The 19,700-nt window shown below is 35.0% G+C and overlaps 3 protein-coding genes across 19 annotated transcripts in view; 1 reads left to right on the forward strand and 2 right to left on the reverse strand.

The window, feature by feature from the left end:
- Positions 1-6,591: 6,591 nt before the first annotated feature.
- Positions 6,592-11,219, reverse strand: LOC118269681 (myosin light chain 1). Of its 3 annotated transcripts, XM_035584931.2 has the most exons (7): positions 11,080-11,219; positions 10,697-10,724; positions 9,088-9,245; positions 8,616-8,766; positions 7,839-7,925; positions 7,342-7,404; positions 6,874-7,044 (listed from the first exon to the last, which is right to left on the reverse strand). In XM_035584931.2, the coding sequence occupies exons 1-6, from the start codon at positions 11,080-11,082 to the stop codon at positions 7,379-7,381; spliced, it is 453 nt and encodes a 150-aa protein (XP_035440824.1). In that variant the 5' UTR covers positions 11,083-11,219; the 3' UTR covers positions 6,874-7,044; positions 7,342-7,378. The 3 variants fall into 3 exon arrangements, with proteins under 3 accessions (XP_035440823.1, XP_050563061.1, XP_035440824.1); XM_035584930.2 differs by lacking the exon at positions 7,342-7,404 and having other exon boundaries at positions 6,592-7,044; XM_050707104.1 differs by lacking the exons at positions 7,342-7,404; positions 11,080-11,219 and adding an exon at positions 10,858-10,881 and having other exon boundaries at positions 6,592-7,044.
- On the reverse strand, positions 11,143-14,774 carry LOC118269680 (uncharacterized). Of its 4 annotated transcripts, none has more exons than XR_004783145.2 (10): positions 14,676-14,774; positions 14,439-14,558; positions 13,942-14,118; positions 13,425-13,489; positions 12,936-13,340; positions 12,746-12,827; positions 12,524-12,669; positions 12,279-12,437; positions 11,590-11,875; positions 11,143-11,290 (listed from the first exon to the last, which is right to left on the reverse strand). XR_004783145.2 is itself a non-coding variant. In XM_035584926.2 (9 exons), the coding sequence occupies exons 1-9, from the start codon at positions 14,710-14,712 to the stop codon at positions 11,657-11,659; spliced, it is 1,410 nt and encodes a 469-aa protein (XP_035440819.1). In that variant the 5' UTR covers positions 14,713-14,774; the 3' UTR covers positions 11,579-11,656. The 4 variants fall into 4 exon arrangements, 1 of the variants encoding a protein (XP_035440819.1); XR_007707485.1 differs by having other exon boundaries at positions 14,623-14,724; XR_007707486.1 differs by lacking the exon at positions 14,439-14,558 and having other exon boundaries at positions 14,623-14,717.
- Positions 14,775-18,611: 3,837 nt separating this feature from the next.
- Positions 18,612-19,700, forward strand: part of LOC118269576 (protein unc-80 homolog) — a 32,491-nt gene continuing 31,402 nt past the window's right edge. For all 12 annotated transcript variants that reach the window (XM_035584738.2, XM_035584727.2, XM_035584731.2 and 9 more), the window contains exons 1-2: positions 18,612-18,774; positions 19,146-19,298. In XM_035584738.2, the coding sequence (XP_035440631.1) occupies positions 19,161-19,298 (138 nt within the window). In that variant the 5' untranslated portion in view covers positions 18,612-18,774; positions 19,146-19,160. The remainder of the gene's footprint in view (positions 18,775-19,145; positions 19,299-19,700) is intronic.

The following is a 19,700-nucleotide window of genomic DNA, read 5'->3' on the forward strand; positions in this document are numbered from 1 at the left end:
GATGGTGAAAGAGGTCGAAATTACACATTATTTGCATTTGATGAAATATACTGTACAAAGAATAGTATACGATACTAATAGAGCGAGATCCCAGAGCTGTCAGACATATCTTATTTTTACAAGCATTTAACCTTCGGCTTACAGTAGTCTTGTATGTACTTTTTAATGCCTGAATGTTTGTAAAGCTTGCCGAGTGACACCTGCGCAGGTACCAGGTGAGAAAGGTAACTAAAAATTAGACTCACTTAACTTACATTTTTATGTCTGATTTTTATATATGTTTTGTAGAATATTACTCTGAAATCATATTAAAAAAATCAGACATTTTCCATGGACCAAAACTTTTATCAGACGCTTTAAAGCTCTAAAAAATAGTGCGCCTTACAAAATTGTAATAGCAATATATGTGAGGTTGGAGAGAAATATCTTTTCGGCAAAGCAGTAGCACATTTATTGTAACATTCACGATGGTAATCAAGTTCGTGCAAATTATCTGGTAAAACTATGATGATTTGTACTACTGTTTTGCATTACAGGGGCACCATATATTGCTATTACAATTTTGTAAGGCGCACTATTTTTTAGAGCTTTAAGCCGTCTGATAAAAGTTTTGGTCCATGGAAAGTGTCTGATTTTTTTAATATGATTTCAAAGTAATTATATTCTACAAAACATATATAAAAATCAGACATAAAAAATTACGTTAAGTGAGTCTAATTTTTAGTTACCTTTCTCACCTGGTACCTGCGCAGGTGTCACTCGGCAAGCTTTACAAACATTCAGGCATTAAAAAGTACATACAAGACTACTGTAAGCCGAAGGTTAAATGCTTGTAAAAATAAGATATGTCTGACAGCTCTGGGATCTCGGACCATAAACAAATAGACACGTATTAAAAACAAAACAAAAATTAAAGTTACACACGGAACGCAAATATTAAAACGTCAAGACAATGTTCAATGAAGGCAGCAAGTACAATACAAACATGTGTACATTGTTCGAAGACACATAGTTTCCGGCTCAATTATCTAGATACATTTATAGAATCATTAAATGGATCTCTGTATCATTCAGATGTCTCGAATGATTAATTCATGCTAATCGAGTTAAAGACAAAAGCCACTATGTCCAGTCCAGTCAATGAATTTTAATTCTTTACTCACTGCTACATCTAAGCATTTGCTATAGTTTCTGTATTTGTAACTTAATGTACTTTCACACTTATTTTCTCTTTGAGAATCTACTTCGCTAATCCATTGGGTGCATCACCAAAGCATCGTTTAGCACTTAACAATTGCTTGTCAAGTACTAGCATTACAATAGAAAGTTTTATCAATAGTTAACGCATTAGGGTGCTTCCTCAAGGTAGTATTCTAGGTCCTACTCGATTTATACCATTACTCAATAGAGGTAATACGTAATTAATCGATTGTATAATATTTACCTTACTATAACAATATTGTTTAGTGAAAGTTAATCTGAGTAAATTTAGTAGAGGTAATACGTAATTAATTGGTCGTATAATATTTACCTTACTATAACAATATTGTTTATTGAAAGTTAATTGTGAATAAATTATTATTACTGCTGATATAGTGATATATTTGTTTATTGAATTCCTTAAATGATTAATGATAACGTGGCAGTTGGTACAGTCTATCACCGACACCTGTATAGCTTTACCTGTTATAGTAATTGTAATTTAATAAATGGTATTTATCTTTGTAAATACCCATTGCATTTAATCCGAAATAATCTTTTGATCAATCAATTCTCTCACTCTCTAATAAACCTAAATGTTTAATTTATTAGTATGTTAACATTTACAAGATTCAAATTCTATTACGAAAATTACCACTTTTTGATTACGACTATGACAAAGCAGTTAATAAAAATGTTTGCTTGTTAAACACTTTTTTATAACTCGATTTAAATAATCGTTTTACTTAACATTTATTTAATATCACCAAATTGAATTAAGATTTAAGATTTGCAACTATTTGCTCATCAAATCATCAAATAACAATGATTAAAATTCAATATGCAGTCTGCAAAAAACCAAAGGATTTGGTAATCGGTCATTTATCAACTGTAAGTATTGACACAGCATTTGCGAAATCATTTACACATTTGTAACATTTAGAAAGATCTGGAAATACATATTCTGTTGCTAATTGTATTAGCTCGACCATGTGACAGTCTGAATCTATTTTACATTTAGTGCGCCAATGTTGGTGACTACATACATAATTGTGACCATTATCTAATTCTGTATTGATTGATAGTGGACGACCATCGAAGCATTAAGGTCATCTGCTCACTTTATTTCCAACAATTATACAGATTGATCCTAATTCTTCAATTTTGCAACACTTTGATGTTAGAGTATTAGAATTTTATTATATGTTTTGTTATTATCGTTGCACTTGACGATCGAGTGTCCTATAGAGGTGTGACGATAGCGTCATCGTATTTTACTGATATTATTCGGATTTGCCTACTCGAACAATCAGCAACAAGATAAGTTTGTCTGATACATTGAACACTTACTTTAAAACGATGAAAGTTCTCGAATTTTAATTATATTTGACCATTAATTTTATGTTAACTTAATTATTTTTAAAACTTATCACATAAACGACAGCCCCAGTTAGCTCCCTGTTTGTTGACTGTACACGAATTTGAGACGATAAAATGTCAAGCAATCACGATTCACGACCCTCCTTATTTTGAATGAAATCCGGACCCCAGCAATTTAATAGGGGACTGGCCGGTCAAACAACTGCTGCCAAAAAGTTGAACACAATTTCAACTAGCACCAACTAGTTGTGGTGTGGTATAAAAGAGCAATCTATGTGTATGTGTGTGTGGTTAAATTTTTCAACTCGTGTCTTGTTTCTGTGTCCATTCCATTGTGGCTGCGGAACTGCACATCCTAGTTTAGAAGTGGGACGTTTTATGAACCAGCCGTATGTATTGTTCAAACTTTTATTAACGTTACTATACTTCACGTTATTATAAGCTTACATGTGTATGGTTTTTTGACCGGTACATAATATATGGCTAGCTATCTTTGCAAGATCAGACGTATCACTGGTCCCATGGAATAGGAACATTGGAGCAACTATACTGAGGTGTTTAAGTAATGTTTGAATATAATAGTTTACCTGTGTTATGTTTGTCCGCAAGTTTGTTACCAGCTTCTACATTTTCTTTCACGTCCGCCATTGTTCCTGAGACACTAACACCTGAAATGGTACAATAGACTTTTGTATGAAATACGTTAAATATATTTATATTGTTATCTAGGCTGAGTTAATAAAGACTGTAGTGTATAATCATTGCATCTGATAGCAAACGACTATTTTGTTATACTAGGACTAGGAAGAGCAATCACATACATGGTGAGTATGAGATATAGTATATGTCCCTACGGTAATAAATTCTAATACAATAGGCTATTTATCAATACTATTACGCTTGTTCATTAAATACCTTTGTATTTTATAGTTGTATTTCACCTTGATATTTATATGTACCTGTATTTCAGTCAATTTCAGTACAATAAAGGCGCAATCGCCAACTGGTTTTCATATTATCACAATTAATTATGTGTGCGATAATAGTTGTTTAATACATTGTATGTGTAATCTACATATACACACGATGACTCTACCTCATACATTAAATAGCTGTCTGGGTGCCGAGGGGATATGAGTATTATGAGTCCCACCGGCATAAAATAATAGTCGACAATCATAGCACGTGAACAAATTACTATGTATTTAACAAACAAACATACATATTTACATTACACATTAAATAGAACGACGACTTTTTAATTTCAGTCAACTTCAAAACTTTTTGGCAGAGACATCGATGTGTGATTTTCTTTATAATAGTTGTATTTTATTTTTAGTGTTGTTTGTTTCTTACTTGATAAGATGTTGTGTACACCGGCACTGTCGGCACGTTATCACTGAGCAATCAGTCACACACACTACGTAAACACAGCGGAGGCACGGAGCGCGGGACTCGCACGCCACCGAGATAAACACTGAATACTGCCTTACTTTGTGGAGCTGAGCGCGAGCCCGGAGTGGGGCTGCCATACTCAACAAACTTAAAACGCTGTATTGACGCTTGTTTCTTTTGGTAAAAGCTTTAATAATATAAGTTGGTAGTAAGGGACTGTTCTAATAGAACAGCCCCATTAACTACTTTTCCAATAAATTACTTTACAGATATTTTGTTTCAAAATAGGATCATCAAATTTTTATTTACGTTGTTTTATTACACCCACTATGAATAGCAGTTGATTAAAAACCTATTTTTGCAAACAGAAACATTAAATTTTCCAAAAATTCTGCTCTCTTTATCTCGATTGTTAATTTTCCGTTTTTATTTTACCTCATAAATCGGTAGTCATTTTAGTCTGGCCACACCACTTTACAGCTTCGCACTCCGCAACTACCGAGTGTATCCGAACTCGAACCGAAGTGTACCGAACGCTCGTATTGATGCCGGGAAAACATTTTCCGCGCCATTTTCTTTGGCGCGAGTGCGAGGGAGAATTTTGGCAAACAAAGGCCGATAGGTGCCCCTGTTTTTATGAGGACCTTTCGTATGGAACAAAGGAGTATAACTCATTATCGATCATAAATTCATTTAGGTAATAAGTATAGGTATTGCCGAATTCACGTAGTACATATTTATCAAGTAGTTAATGAAATTGAAAGTCATGACCGAAGATTTCTAAAAAGATTCCTTTGTCTAACGTTCGTTTACATAGGGTACCACCATGTTCATTATGTTTTCTTGCTTTCAATCATTTACTTAAAAACTTTTATTGCGGTGTTTGTTTCATCTTAATTCGAGTTTATCTTTTTAGAAAATTTGAAAATCGTTCGGAATCGACTCATTTGTCTGCGATTACTCAATGATTAATTATTAACATAACACTGGGAGATGTATGTCTTTATTACATACAAATCAACACCCACTTTTTCCACCGAATTCCAGACAAACACAAAAAAATCCCCAGTTATGTTTTGCCCAAGCCTGGAATCGAACCCTTGGCATAGCAACAATTAATATTTTAATAGGAAATATTTATTATATATGTAAAAAATATGTATGTCCCAACTTGGTGCACGAATGATAATACAATATTATTTTAGGTTGGGCTACATCCTCCACTAACTATATTATTTGGTTGAAATTATTTGAATAATCGTGATGTTTCTATGAATTACAAGGTTCAATATTCCTACGAAGAACGAAGACTTGTATCAAACCCTAATTAAACTCTGAAAAATTTATATTTGGCTTATGGTAGTAAGCAGGATACCGCTAGATTCAGGTTGCTTCAACTGACCAAATGTAGATGTCTGGGGCTTTATGTTCATTCTGCATTGGACATCTAGAAGCTAAAACGACGATGATGGTAATTAATGAAAAGATTCTCGTTTAATATGATATTTCATAATGAAGAGTTGTAGCACGGAATCTGAAATTGTGCAATATGGCAATAGGTTCACCCCCTATAGGTGCCATACATGGGACTTATAACACAAATGGTGAAAAGTGGGTGTTCATTGTACGGTGGCATCACGTGCCGTAATGTGCAGATGCACTTCTGCCCCTTCGGGGATAAAAAGCGTGACGTTGCATTCATAATGAATATTCCGATTTTTTATTGTCAGGCCCTGTAATCCTCACAAAGGGAGGCAGAAGTAAAGATTTATATTGAACTTTTTAACAGCAATATATCTCAAATTCGATTCCTGGGTGGGTTGGTGCTATTAGGTTTTCGATTTCAAAATTCCCAATTTGTAAACGGAATCTAAAATCATTTGTGGCTCTATTGCAATGGGATTAATAACATAATGGATCAAGATTCCGCAACCACCATGGAAATAACGAGTGTGATATTTTGATTTTACATATATTCTTAGTGTCATCTCTATGTGCATATATTCATAGCAATGTGCACCTTTTGAAACCTTCGTTTTACTATAATAATGTCCTGATCATGGAATATTTACCTATAATAATCGTATTTTATGATACATTCACCTTTGAAAGATATTCTTTATCTTACTATAATCATGCGATTTTATGATGAAGTACCATGTTGTCCCAGAATTTACATAACTTGCAATTTGCGATCACCTAACATTATTTCCTTTAAAGTATTAATATTATCTTTCATATTGTCATTAGACAGAATTTGCAGATAGTATGTATGTTCAACATCGTTAAAATTGATTTCTACTAACTTATTAAGTAAAGTAATCTTCACTATAAAATGCATACGTATCATATAAATCAGTACTTCCAAAGTGGTCGTAGATTTACGTGAACTAAGTCAAGTTCCTAAACTCAGGACAGTCGTTTGAGAAAGCCCTGATATAAGTCATCAACTTGTATTTTACTTTCATTAATTATTCTAATTACCTACATTGAAAAAGTCAAATATTTTTTCTGAATCTAAACATTAAGTGTACTCCACATTTATTTTTGAGCTCCACTATTTTATTTCACCCACTATCAAAACATACAATGAACTAATTGAAGATAACACCAAACTGAACTTTTAATAGTTTATTATAAAATTATTTACGGTTTTTTGTATTTTTGTCATTATAAACGTACTTAATAAATAATAATAAATTTAAAAGACACGTACAACGTGTGTTTACAGTATGTTTAATTTAATCTTACTTTAGTATGTACAGTCATAGGTAGAAAGTTGTACAAAACGATTGTGCATAGATGTTATTCGTATAAAAAAGGGGGTAGTCCGTATCTAAGATGGCGTATACGGGGTGTTGATGTAACCGAGGGTGGGGCGAGGGCGTCGCAGGGCGGGCGGCGGCGGCGGTAGCGCACTCGTGCGCGAGCGCAGCACGACGTCCGCCGAGCGGGCGCCAGCGCAGGCTACAGCCACTTAGCCCTCCGCGGGAGCTTCTCCCTCTGCCGGCGCCGCCGCGCCCTTAGGCTTAGGTCCCTGCCACCCATCGCACATTTTTCGGAGGAACGCTGAAAACAGAACAAAATAGCATTAGAAAACCGTAAGAAACAAATGAAAAATTGTTATTTGCGTGAATGGGTTATGAATCACAGATGACTGGCTGAAATGATTTCAAGTCAAGATAGACAGAACAAAATATTGGTTAAGATATAAGAAAATAAGTAAACATTAAATAGTATGTAAAGCAGTAAATCAGATAGTTATAACAGTACAAATAGAGAAGAGCTGTAAAATTGTAAGCCTTAGATCAGCAGTTAGAAGAAACGGAGCGCAGCGATAGCTACATTGTACGACGGTCCACTTACGATCTTATTACTAAAGATATGACGAGGTGTGTCGCCTCTACGCCATCACCTTCTTCAGGAATGCTGTAAATGGAAAATCGGTAAGACAAAGGGGACACACACAATCAGGAAATATACCCTCATGCTTCATACACTTGGGTTGGGTAAATACAGAGGAATCTACTGAATTTTCGCATAACATTTTCTGGTAAAACTGAACATATGAAGACAATCAGGAATAATTAACAAGGTTTATTTATACATGCAGTAATATAGTAATTCGTGTAACTAAGGAATTTCGGAGGTGACTTTATGCATTTATTTGGCTATGTATACGAGATAGGGTAATAATGTAAGGTAATAATAACTTTGGAAGGATTCAAACATTTCAAAATTTAACACAAAACATATTTGCGTGCCAATTTAAAATAATGTGTTGGGTTTCTACCACAATCAATATTACTACCATGTGCTTCTAAAAGATATTTTTGAAACAATACAAAAGAAATGATACTTACGTGCATAGGGGATCATGCCGTCGTCATCCTCAGCGTCCATGCAGTCCTTTGTGACTTCAGCGACTTCATTATCTTCCAGTTTCTCACCTAAGCATTATAAAAATTCAAAATCAGATTGGGAAAATGTCATATTAAATGATATACCTAGCGCCAAAATTTGTTAGGTATTCAACGATCGGCACTAAAAATTTACTACAATTCATTGCTTAATAATTCTAAGTAGTAAATTTTTCTCTTCAATTTGTCTCTCATTTATGGGAGATACAACAACGAGCAGATTGATTTTTTGTTAGTATATTTAGAAACCTTCACTGTTTCTTTACTCTACTCATTTTTGGTAACCAAAAGCATACATTATTCCAAAATAAATGAAAGTATATTGAACATCGCGATTTCATTTTCATAAACACGGATCGCTGTTACAGAAAATAGAAAAAATAGAATACGAAACTAAAACCAGCTCTGTCGTGAAAATCATTATTTCGAAACGACGATCACTGGCGGCTAGCCAAGTGATTTCAGTTCATGTCCAACTGGAAATGAAGTTGATGCCAATTTATCTTATTGACACGTTTGAGCCTCACAAAAAAATAAAAATACCCATGGCTAAACAACAGCGTACGTTTATGATCCATGTTTATGATGAAGAATTACGTTTTACGATCTTTAAATTATGAATTTCATAAGACTATAAAACTGACCAGTTATTTTGTAAAAGAAAAATGCAGAGATTTTAACTACTAGAAAGGCTTTCAACATTAATAAAATTGTTCTTACCTAACGCAAGGAGCGTGTGTGTAAGCTCGGCGCCAAGCATAAGACCGTTCTCGTTCTTGTCGTACAGTTTCAGACATTCCAAGAAGTCTTCGTACTGACCCTGGTCTTTGTCTTTCTTTGCTTGGCTGTAGATGGGAAGGAACTCTTCAATCTGAAACAAATCAATAGTTTTCTCAATCACCACATACTTCTTCACCTTTCAGTTCGATTTCACCTCCTATTTTTCTGCTTCATAAATAACTTCAGTGACTTCAACCATCTTCATTATATGATTATAACTACAATATGTAGGGTTAAAAACTACTTTTAATTTACTCTAAAAGTCTATGCACGCACTTTCACATCTTGGTATACTGGTCAATTTTATTAACCCTTTGGCTCCTTAGTTTGACAATGCCAATCTCCTCAATTAAATCTTTTGTATATCGATTAAGTTCTTCCTTATTTTATAATATTATTTTCAGTTACTTACGGTGAGCGTCTTCTCGCCCTTCTTCTTGGTACCACCGAGCTTCTCGATGGTGGCCAATGTGGGGTTGGAGTTCAGTGCCCTGAGGACATCTCCTAGGTTGAAGGCATCGATTTTGCCGCTACCATCGAAGTCGTAGATGGAGAAGGCGAAGGAAGCCCCTGTACAACAAAACATAATCATGTTCATCATGATCTTATAAAACATCAAAGAACTAGAAGTACCTAAACATATTTCTTACTCACCGCCGTACTCAGAGACATTTAACGATTATTTAAACTATTCTTTAGTAAAGATTTTGTTCCGAAAACAATTGCTAAGGATTAAGTTCAGTGACCATTAAATTACTCTGAGTACAGAGGTAAGTATTTAATAGATCAGACCCATATAATAGCCGTAAAATACCGAAAACTATGCTTTCACATTTGAATTCGATACGTATTAATTATCTTAAAGTTTTCCATATTTATTTAATTTTATATTATTGAGTGATAAATTTAAAGAATCTATTTGTTCTGCAATCTATTTCTATTTCGATGAAAATTGCGATAGTCTTGCTCTTCGAAACAAATCAGGAAATAATTGAATTCAGTTTTGAACCTTCATTTGAAACTTGACAATTCTAGGCATTCTTATTGATTACAAAATTTCACTAAAGTTCTCGAAATTACGGTTTGTTTAAGTCAGGTAGAGCGCGGAACGATGCGTGGGCGCACATTCTTCGCTCCCAGAATAATACTTTTCCACGATACGTTTCAATATATTCGGTGTGAACTCCTGAGTCACATTCTAATTATAGCTCGATTGAAACAGTACCCTAATTTAAACCAACTGTTAAGCCGCATCGGATTGTCATTATTTTAAAGTTTTCAAAAAAAAAATTAGAATATTTTTGTGTACTACAAATGATTTAAAAATGTTCCGATTAATAAATATTTAATGAAATTATTCCGATATAAATTTTATTTCCAGAAGTTTCTGTTAAGTCTACTCGATAACTCTTCATACTTAGCGCACGCGTAAAGTGCATTAGGATCAGCTGACTCAAGATCATTTACCGACCTTGATAATGACAGCTGATTTATAGTTGCAAATGTAAATGAAGTGACAGATATCCGTTGCATAAAATATACGTAGGTAGTCCATGTACGTAGACTTTGATTCCCACGCTAAAACATACGTAGCGCGCTTGCAGTGAAATCTGAGTGGAGTTTCTCTGTTTGGGCGGGCGGCGATTCGGGATCACGTGACGCATGAGTTTAATTTTGGAACGCAGCGCGCGCGCAGCATGGCCGTGCCACTGGCGCTGCCGCCCGGCATCTCCTAGTAACGCGCACCTTTTTGAGAAACGATGCTAAACTTAGATGTTATGATCCTCACTCTCGTTTCATTTATGCAATGTTATTTCATTTGTATGATGGCAATACGATTACGGTAACATTTCATTTACAGAAGTAACTGTTAATCCCTGACAATTTATGTTAAACCTCCTACCATTATTAGTTGTCCGCGTGTTTTAATACAACGTTGAAACATCTTTAATGTGCTTTGCAGTATTACAGTTAAGTTAATATAATTTAGTAAACAAAGTGATATATGAATGTGTACTTACTTTCAACGTCGTTCTTGCTGAGGTCGCTCTGAAAAGTACCAAAAATATTTCGTTATTTCCTTGTACGTAACAGTTGCCATGCATAGTGTAGTGGTATTAGTTGGTGTGTATTCACAGCTTTGTAGCTCAGTTTGTGTAGAAGCATTCGGATTATACGATACCATCTTCTTTCACTGGTTCTTAAGCACAACACTGGTTTATATTGCGGATGTTAAAGTGAACACATCCAAGTCGCTCGCGAGCATCCGGTCTGCGGAATAACTTGCACGAGGAAGAAACGCGTTTTATTTTTACGTATTTCTTTGTATTTATCACTTGTTAAGCTAACAGTCCATTTTCTCACTTAACACGTTGACACAATTTCACTGCCGTCAGTGACTCACCATTTTGTGTGGTGTTAGTTGGTTCCCTCCCGGTCTTCACTGGCAGACGTTCAGACAAGAAGTGGGGCTCGGTAACTTTTCGCGGGACTGTTTTAACTGGCTTAGATGGCGCACCCGTCTGGATATTTGAGATTTAGCCCAGGAATCCGCGACCGTTCTATTTTCGGCGGAGTTGGTCCGTTTCCATAGCGTCGTCGGACACACAGTACACCTACAAGTGTAAAAGAGACGAAACGATTTTCCACCTGCCTAAGTGTGGATACGTGCTAACGCCAATTGTAATGTTAAATCTACATTTATGCTAAACTATTTCGATCGGATCTCTGTGGTATACGCTCAGCGGAAAGGTGTTTAAAATATGCTCGAAACCAACAGATTCATAGCAGAGTTCCTAACTAAGTAAAACATAAAGTAATAACTGGCATTAAAAAGCAATAAAGTATAAGATCAATTTCAAGAACTAGGCGATTCAATTATAAATAATAAAAACATTTAATTTGGCACTTAAACCTTTATTGTCACAAGATGAACCAAATAGGATAAACAGATAGATTTGACCGATTTCGTGGTAAGACAGTCAGTACTCGCCGCACTCATCAGGTTTTACATCGAAAGTATAGCCCTTCCAACGTGAAGAATGGACGAACGACTCGTTGACCGTGTTAAACTTCCAGACGACATCTCGGCTGGGTGAGGGCGACCGAAGAAGACGTTGATCCAAAAGACTTGCAGCTCTACGTCTAGCATCCGGAGATAACGGACATAAACCACGAGCAGCAAACGGCACCCGATTCTCCTGTAAAAATATAAATATAAAAAATTGGAACTATAGATTAATTACTATCTATCAGTTCTGTCGCATTCACTAAATACTGATTTGTACTTCTAGCAAGTTGCAAATTTCATAAATTAATCCAAAATAATCTTCATCTATTCACCTGTTCGTCATGTCATAAACGAGAAATGACATTGAAATCGAATTATATCTGATGTAATGTGGGAATTACCAGCAGTCTAGTTCAAGCGCAGAATTTAAAGCATCGGGTAAATAACATATTTTTTACAGAACAAATTCATGTATTAAACCTAACAGAATTGTTTAAACTAACTCTATTTCTGTTTTATATGCAACGATTCATTGAATTTATCTTCAACATATTGGAAAAATAAACTTATCTAGGTAGATTATTTTTTGATACCTTGCGTTTCCCGGGAGTCCTGCGTCGCCACCATCCTCGGATGCAAGCCAGGAGCCTCGCGCCTTGAGAGCGGCACCTACTGACGAGCGAACTTTTTTTAGACCCACTTGGCACTGCAGACACTCCTGATTCTGCTGCTACTAACTCCTTCATCATTGGCTAAATCAAATCAAATAAAATTATTGCAGTTTATCATCTTTTTAATTTTTAATTATAAATAAAATAGTGACTTCTATAAAACTTACACAAATGTGAGATTCTTCATCACGATTAGTTGATAAATTTTCTTCAGACGTATCAGCAGTCATTAATTCCACTTCTTGGAGAGTCATACCTTTTGGATCTTCTAATATAGGATCCACCTCATCTTCGGAATTTTGTTCATAATCACCTACATTTGGAAAACCAATATTAAAGTCAATAAAATTATACGAATAGGTATGCGAGTATAGCAGAACTTTACTCACGATTCAAACTAAGGAATGCATTTTCATATCGTGCAACGTCATTACTCTCGACTAATTTCTCAGGGATATCGTCTTCACAAAGCTGTGGCAAACAAAATTATTCCATGAAAATAAAACCGATTACCATAAGCGTTACCCTAACAAAGTACTGCAGGCATTTATTCAATATCAAAATATGCAAAAACTGTACCTCTCTTATTTCTACATTGGGAACAAGATGAGAACGTGCACTGCTTCTATCAATATCACCAGATCCATCGTCATGTATATAAAATGCAACATCTTTACTGATGTCCTCTGCAAAAGCATCTGTCAAAAACGAATACTCGGAAGGTTCAGGGCTGTTTTCTGTTTTCTCCACCAGCACCGACGTCATTCCCGCCATCGAATGTGAAGGCTGCTCCATTGTCATACCCAACGCCGTGTTCACATACGACTCCATAATTTTGTTCATTGCTTCAGTGAGCAACTCATTTGGCTCCGAATTATTTTGCATAATTTCGGTATCATCGAATATTATTACTTTTTCAACCTCACTCATGTCAAAAAGATGATTGATAAACATTGACGTGGATTTCGTTAACTCATTTTGACGCTAAAAATATTTGATACAGTTTCAGAAAATAATTTGTTTACATAATTAATATTAGTTAATATGAAACATGTGAGGAAATCTCACCAAATCAAGCTCTTCGTCTCCTTGCCCGATGAGATTAGGCTCTGGCTTATTTTTTTGTAAATCATCTGAAATATTGTCTTGCATTAGAGAAACACTGTTAATAGCGGTCTCATCGATATTATAAAAATAAGTCGGGTTTTCCTTCCTGATGCTATAACTCCAGAATGCACGAGCCGATTTCCATGGTTTTGCATTCGTTGGAAATTCTTGGCTCCGTGAGGTTTATAGCATAAATCATTGGTGGCAAAACAGAGTTCGCCGGGTTTGCTAGTTTATATTATAAACATACAAATACTCAGCTCAATCTTGATGCTTCCTGTGTTTTAATTTACATTTCTACATTCTGGTTTACAGGACGACACTGTGTTCAATTAGTTACCTACATACTCAGCTTCTAATAGCTTTGCGGGGCTATTTCTGACTGAGTATAGAAAAACTAATACGTTATCCAGGAACATTGTTTCAGTCACTTAAAATATTTGGCAGGCGTTTGAAATGTTACCTGAGTAAGATTTACCTGTAACTTTTTCCGGCGTCGATGAAGCAACTACATTGGCAACATGCTCTATCTTATTTTCATTCACGATGTCACTGTCGCCCTTTGACGCCTCGAACGATGTGTCTTCATCATCAGCATCACACTGTTTATCACTCTCAAAATTTTTCAACATTGACTGATAATGCCACGGATGACCTGTTATCGTAATTGGAGTTAATTATAGCCCGCTGGGATTAAGAGCCGGCGTCGATTTGTTAAGCTCGTGAAATAGGGAGTGCAGGCATAATAATGTAAAAGTTTTGTTCGTGTAATATACAAGGCCTAGTATTAACAAACCATAGGTAGTTTAAGGTAATACTTATCATAAGTAGTACATATTTAAATATGGTATGGTATATTTGACTCATGATAAATTAATTTTGAAGAAAAATACCATCAGCCACCATGATTAAGTTAATGACGATCAAAATAAATCTCGTTGATACTTTATTGTATACTTCATATTTATATCTCACCCTTTTCACCCTTCTCAGCAGTAGCATTAGCTATCACAAAAGCTTCATCTAAAACCTGACTGACAAGATGGGCTGCTAACATAGCTGCAAGCCGCGGATCGCAAGCTTGCTCGCCGTCGACTGTACGCAAAAAGATCAGTTATGACTTTACTTCTAATTAATTACCAATTACAACGTTACGTACCTAAAAATAAAGATCTAAAAACATAAATAATAAATCAATATCCAAGAACACACCTTCCTTGTTGGTCATCTTGACAGTTTTAAATGACATCCGAATCTGTTTTTTTTTTCTCCCATATTACCGGCCAGTGTTAGTTTTTCGAGTGAACAAAGAGTTTGAATCTTGATCTTATTGTAACCATTAAAACTCTTTCGTAAATAATTGCCATATTAATAAATTCGTAAATAATTTTGAACCTTTCCCCTTCCTTAGAATTAATTTTATTAAAAGTCAATAAAAAAAGTCTTTTATTTTTTTTAATAGCATAATATTAAAAATACGTAACTCTTTTGTTATTTTTATTGGATAAAAAGCAAACGCTTACCATCAGGTGACTACCTGATGGTAAGCGTTGTCCATGGCACCCGCAACACATTTGTTTTTTTATTCTTATTTTTATTTATTTATCTATTGGTATCGTATCTTTCCAACTCTAAATTAAATGTAATCTAAATCTTGTAAGTATCTACCAAGAATAGTCTGTTATGATGTATTGCTTATATCGATAAAATTAGCCATCTTCAAAGACAGTGCTAGATATAAAGGAAGATTACAGGCCACACCTAAGCATACCTAATATTTTATTTTATTTCTACACAGAAATAGTTTATCTTAATGTCGTTGTTGTTTGTATTTTTTCATGAAAGTAGAATTATTGCTGCTAAACTCCTTTGTATCCTTTATTTTTACCAGCGCATTTTTATTATAAACCTGTGGGCTAGATAGTAAAAAAATATAAGGTGGCCCTTATTTGGTGACCAGCAGTGTGTATACCTACTGAATCCCCTTTATCTCTCTCTTTCATCGACTGTAATCTATCTGTGAGTCTGTGAGCTCTTTTATCACACACTACGAGACTGGTTGCAAATTCTGAAAAGATTATTTAGGGCATCACCCTATTAGGGTCAGCTTCACAGATACATGTGCTCTTTTATATCTGATTTCGAGATGAACACTCTAGCAAAAATATTAATACACAGACATGTAACTAACTAGCTAACATTAGTTATGTACAGGAAAACTATATCAAATGATAAATTGTAATAAGCTTGATCATAAGTAATTTAACATCAATCTACGACCTCTCTCATTACTCATTCTGCTATCATTTTTATCTTAAGAACATCGACATTTTATTTAAATATTCCCTGTGTCTTATAATAAAGTTTCTCAAATATGTAAAAAGCAGTTTCCATTCAAAACACAACGTCGCTATTTCGGTAACGCCCAGCCAATAGCTATAGTATGTTGCATATATTCTCAAACTTCAACCTCGTTCTATTTTTATACAAGTTTCGTGATTGTATCTCAGAATAATTTGTTTTGAACCAGGAATATGGTATAAATCTGACAAAAACTTGACTAATTAACTAACTATCGTACACAATACACACGGGTACATAAATTAATAACCGCCTAACGAGTTGGCACATAAATTAAGAAAGCGAAAGAGGTGTGTCACAAAGTCAGCGCATAAATGTGAAATTCTATAGCTTTAAGACGATGTGGCTCCAACAATACTCCATGACATCATACCTACCTGAGTATTTACTTAATAAAAATGTATCTACACACCCACACAGGTATTTGAGCAATTAACAACCAATTGTCTTTTAAACTAAGACTTTGAATTGAAATTACCAATATCCTGAATCTTTCTGACAAATAGCCAAACATCTTTCGATAGGTACTTGACTCTTTAATCATGTAGTAAGAAATTCTGGAAAGAATTATTTTTATGAAATAAAATAGGTATGCCAAAACATAAATTTTGTGTGTGATTCATTAAGGTGACGTAACAAGGTGATGTCTCCGATATTATTTTAACTTCCTTCACCCGATGTGGGCGGGAATAAACAGAGCAGTACGTATACGTTTGGGTTGTCCATAAAGCTATTTTAATCTCGTTGTATAATAAGTACGTAAACCCGTGCATTGCAAGTGGAATCTACAATGTACGAAATATTTGAGCTGCATCGCAACTGCTTGGCGGGGCGTCATTTACACCGATTATTATCTACTTCATATTTATTAGCTGGCTGTTTCTTTTATTTCTTGGCGTCCAGGTTGTTAAGTCCTAATGGCATGGCATTAATGGCATCCTCGCATTGTTCAAGAAATATTATTACCTATAAATAGTATTTATTCAGTTCAGTATTTACTGAACATCTTCATATGCTTCTACGCTTTGCAGTTCTACGAGGCAGCCAGTCAAGTGAACTGAACCTATCTAACTAACCTAACATACCACATTGAATACATCACATGCCACTGCCACACTCGTTGCCATTAAATTATTTTGATGAAAGAACAAGGTAAAATGTGTGTGCCAATTAAACTGCCTTCACACTATGACTGCATATAACAGAAGTTGGTACTTTACCAATCAGAAGTTATGATACAAGCTATGAAATAAGAGCTGAAATATGATACCTTTTATACGATGCCTATTCAAATAATAAAGCTTTTTACTGCCTGTATTGTGATACCCTACAATTTACCTACTTGTCAGAACAAATAAGTTTTACTTACGAAATTGAGTAGATATTTAGAAGCAAGTAAGCAGCTTCAATTTAAGGATAAAGCAGGACCTAAATAATAGTCCTAGGCGGTCTTAAACTGAAATAAATTAGATAAAGCTACCTATAAAACAACCGTAGACCAATATCAGCCATATAGGGTGATAGGTACACCCATGTACCTATATAAGTAAGCAGATAAGTGAGTATAATATATTTATGCTCGGTAAAATTCTGTCTTCGCTTCGATGGATTTTCAATAGTAATTTAAGCAGGTATCCGGAATGTCGGGTAAGAACGCCTTCGATCAACGTGATACGTGTCGTACTGCTATAGAGTGGCTGTAGGGTTCAGGAGAGAACCGCAATTCGTTGTTAGGGTACCAAATCATTCTATAAATCTCATTTAATATTAGTAATCTTGAAACTTAAAAAGGTTTATGATGCCTAGGTTATTTTAAAGATTTTCTCATCTAGTTATTTCAAAGATTGACGTGTAAACGTGTTATCATGTAACCAACTTGCAGAAATAAATGTCATTTATCATTTATGTCCCTAAATTAATCTGAGCTCACGTACATAGGAGAATATTTTATAATAACCCTTCCTTGGCAGTCGGGTAAAAAGAAACTAAACTACTGACCTACAGCTAATTGGTGACAAAATCTGATGGCTGCATAAAACAATGACAATGTATGTGTACACAAGCAACGGAAACAATCTACAAAATGGGTACTGTTAGTGGCGCTCCCTGGACGTCTCTATTTATAAAGTAAATTGCTTGCCGCTAAGTGAACATTGATACTCGTATCTATGCCAATCTTGTTAATTCAATGCCTTTATGTTTACTATTTTATTTGGGGACGTATCAAATAAATTACATACACGAGGGTTGATATGTAAAGTAACTAAACTCAGAAAAGATTTATAATACATTTTCCGACTTTACTTAATTGCTTTATCATTTTCTTTTCATAAAATCTAGCCAGTGCAATCACCGGTGAATAAAAGTCTGGCCTACATTTTCAGCTGCTCTCGAAGCAGCCATGTTGCCGTTTCTATGGCAACCGGAGGCTGCCTCTCCGCCTCTCGACCCGCGCGCACAGATCAATGCTGAAAATTTTCCAGGGTTGTTAGAAACCACGTTGTGATTAAGATTTCATCTTAATACGAATCATCAAAATAAACTGTGGTGACTATAATATCACTTTTTTAGCTCTTAGCTCCCTTGATCGTAGCTTAAAGATACCCATCAATGGATTTTTTTGTAATCAATTTAAAGTAAAATAATAATATTGTATGTACTTATATTATGACAAAGCTTTTAGATTTATAATCATGCAACTTTACACAGTATGCAATTAAACATGAAATAATGTTGCTTCAGACAATACAGTTTGCTTAGATCATGAAAAACTTAGCAGTGCCAACCCTAGGCGTCTGTCTCGTCACAATTGCGCGGAACCTCATTTCCAGTCTCGCGTCCCTTGGAAGAGGTCCTCGCTTCCTCCCTTATTTCCCCATCGTGCCACCATACCATGTAAACAGTGGTGTTCCCATGTGTCACAAACAATGTGTTAATTACTGCAAGTGAGGTATGTTTTGCAACCTGTAATGGAATAGTTTCACTCGCTTTAATTATGTAACACCTTTTAAGTTCATTAGTTCTAAGGAAAGATAGATAGTATCTAGCTAAATTAATTATTCCTGGTAGATGTGATTATGAAGTATTTTACTGCGTTTTAACTTTTTCAGTCCTACCTACGTCTTGTGGGTTGACTAACGACGTGACATCGGGCATTTTACTTCACATGTGTTTCTTTCAATTTTAAAATTATTTCTTCTTTTTATAGTGTTCCTTAATCATCAAATACTTACATATATCGCTACTTACTACTCGAATTCAATTTAAAAAGATTGAAATGTACAGCCGTGTCTCACAGTTCAATCGATATTTTGTCGTCAGGAGTAATTCCTTACAATGAAATCAAAAGACATGTCGGAAGAAGATCCTAATTCCGATGAGGTGGTCCCGATCCCAGTTCAGATATTCCTGTGGAGACAAACCACGCCGTTCGTGAGACCGCGCCTAGGCAAAGTCCACGATGCGGCCTGCATGGTAAGCAAAATCTTTCACACGACCTAATTGTAAAATAACACAAAACGCCTAAAATAAATGTTTCGCAAAATGTGTACATACGCTGAACTGCTAAACACTGATTGTTTGTTCTTGTCGAAAAATAATAATGATTTAAATTGGTACCTAAAATCATCACCTAGATAAGTGCACCACTTAGGGCCCCAAAGTCACTATGTGTATTTCTATGAATTAAAAAAAATACACGCAACAATTACGCCTAGGAAAATTTAAATTCTGAATTTGTTGTTCACTCTACTTACACAATGTTCAGTAAACGTTATCGAATAAAATACCTATAAATAATCATAATAAAATTACTGTCCACAGCTGTTATACGTTTAATTATTAACTTATGACGTCACTAAATGTATTGTGCACAAT

Source organism: Spodoptera frugiperda, chromosome 30 (genome assembly GCF_023101765.2).
Source record: "Spodoptera frugiperda isolate SF20-4 chromosome 30, AGI-APGP_CSIRO_Sfru_2.0, whole genome shotgun sequence".
NCBI lineage: Eukaryota > Metazoa > Arthropoda > Insecta > Lepidoptera > Noctuidae > Spodoptera > Spodoptera frugiperda.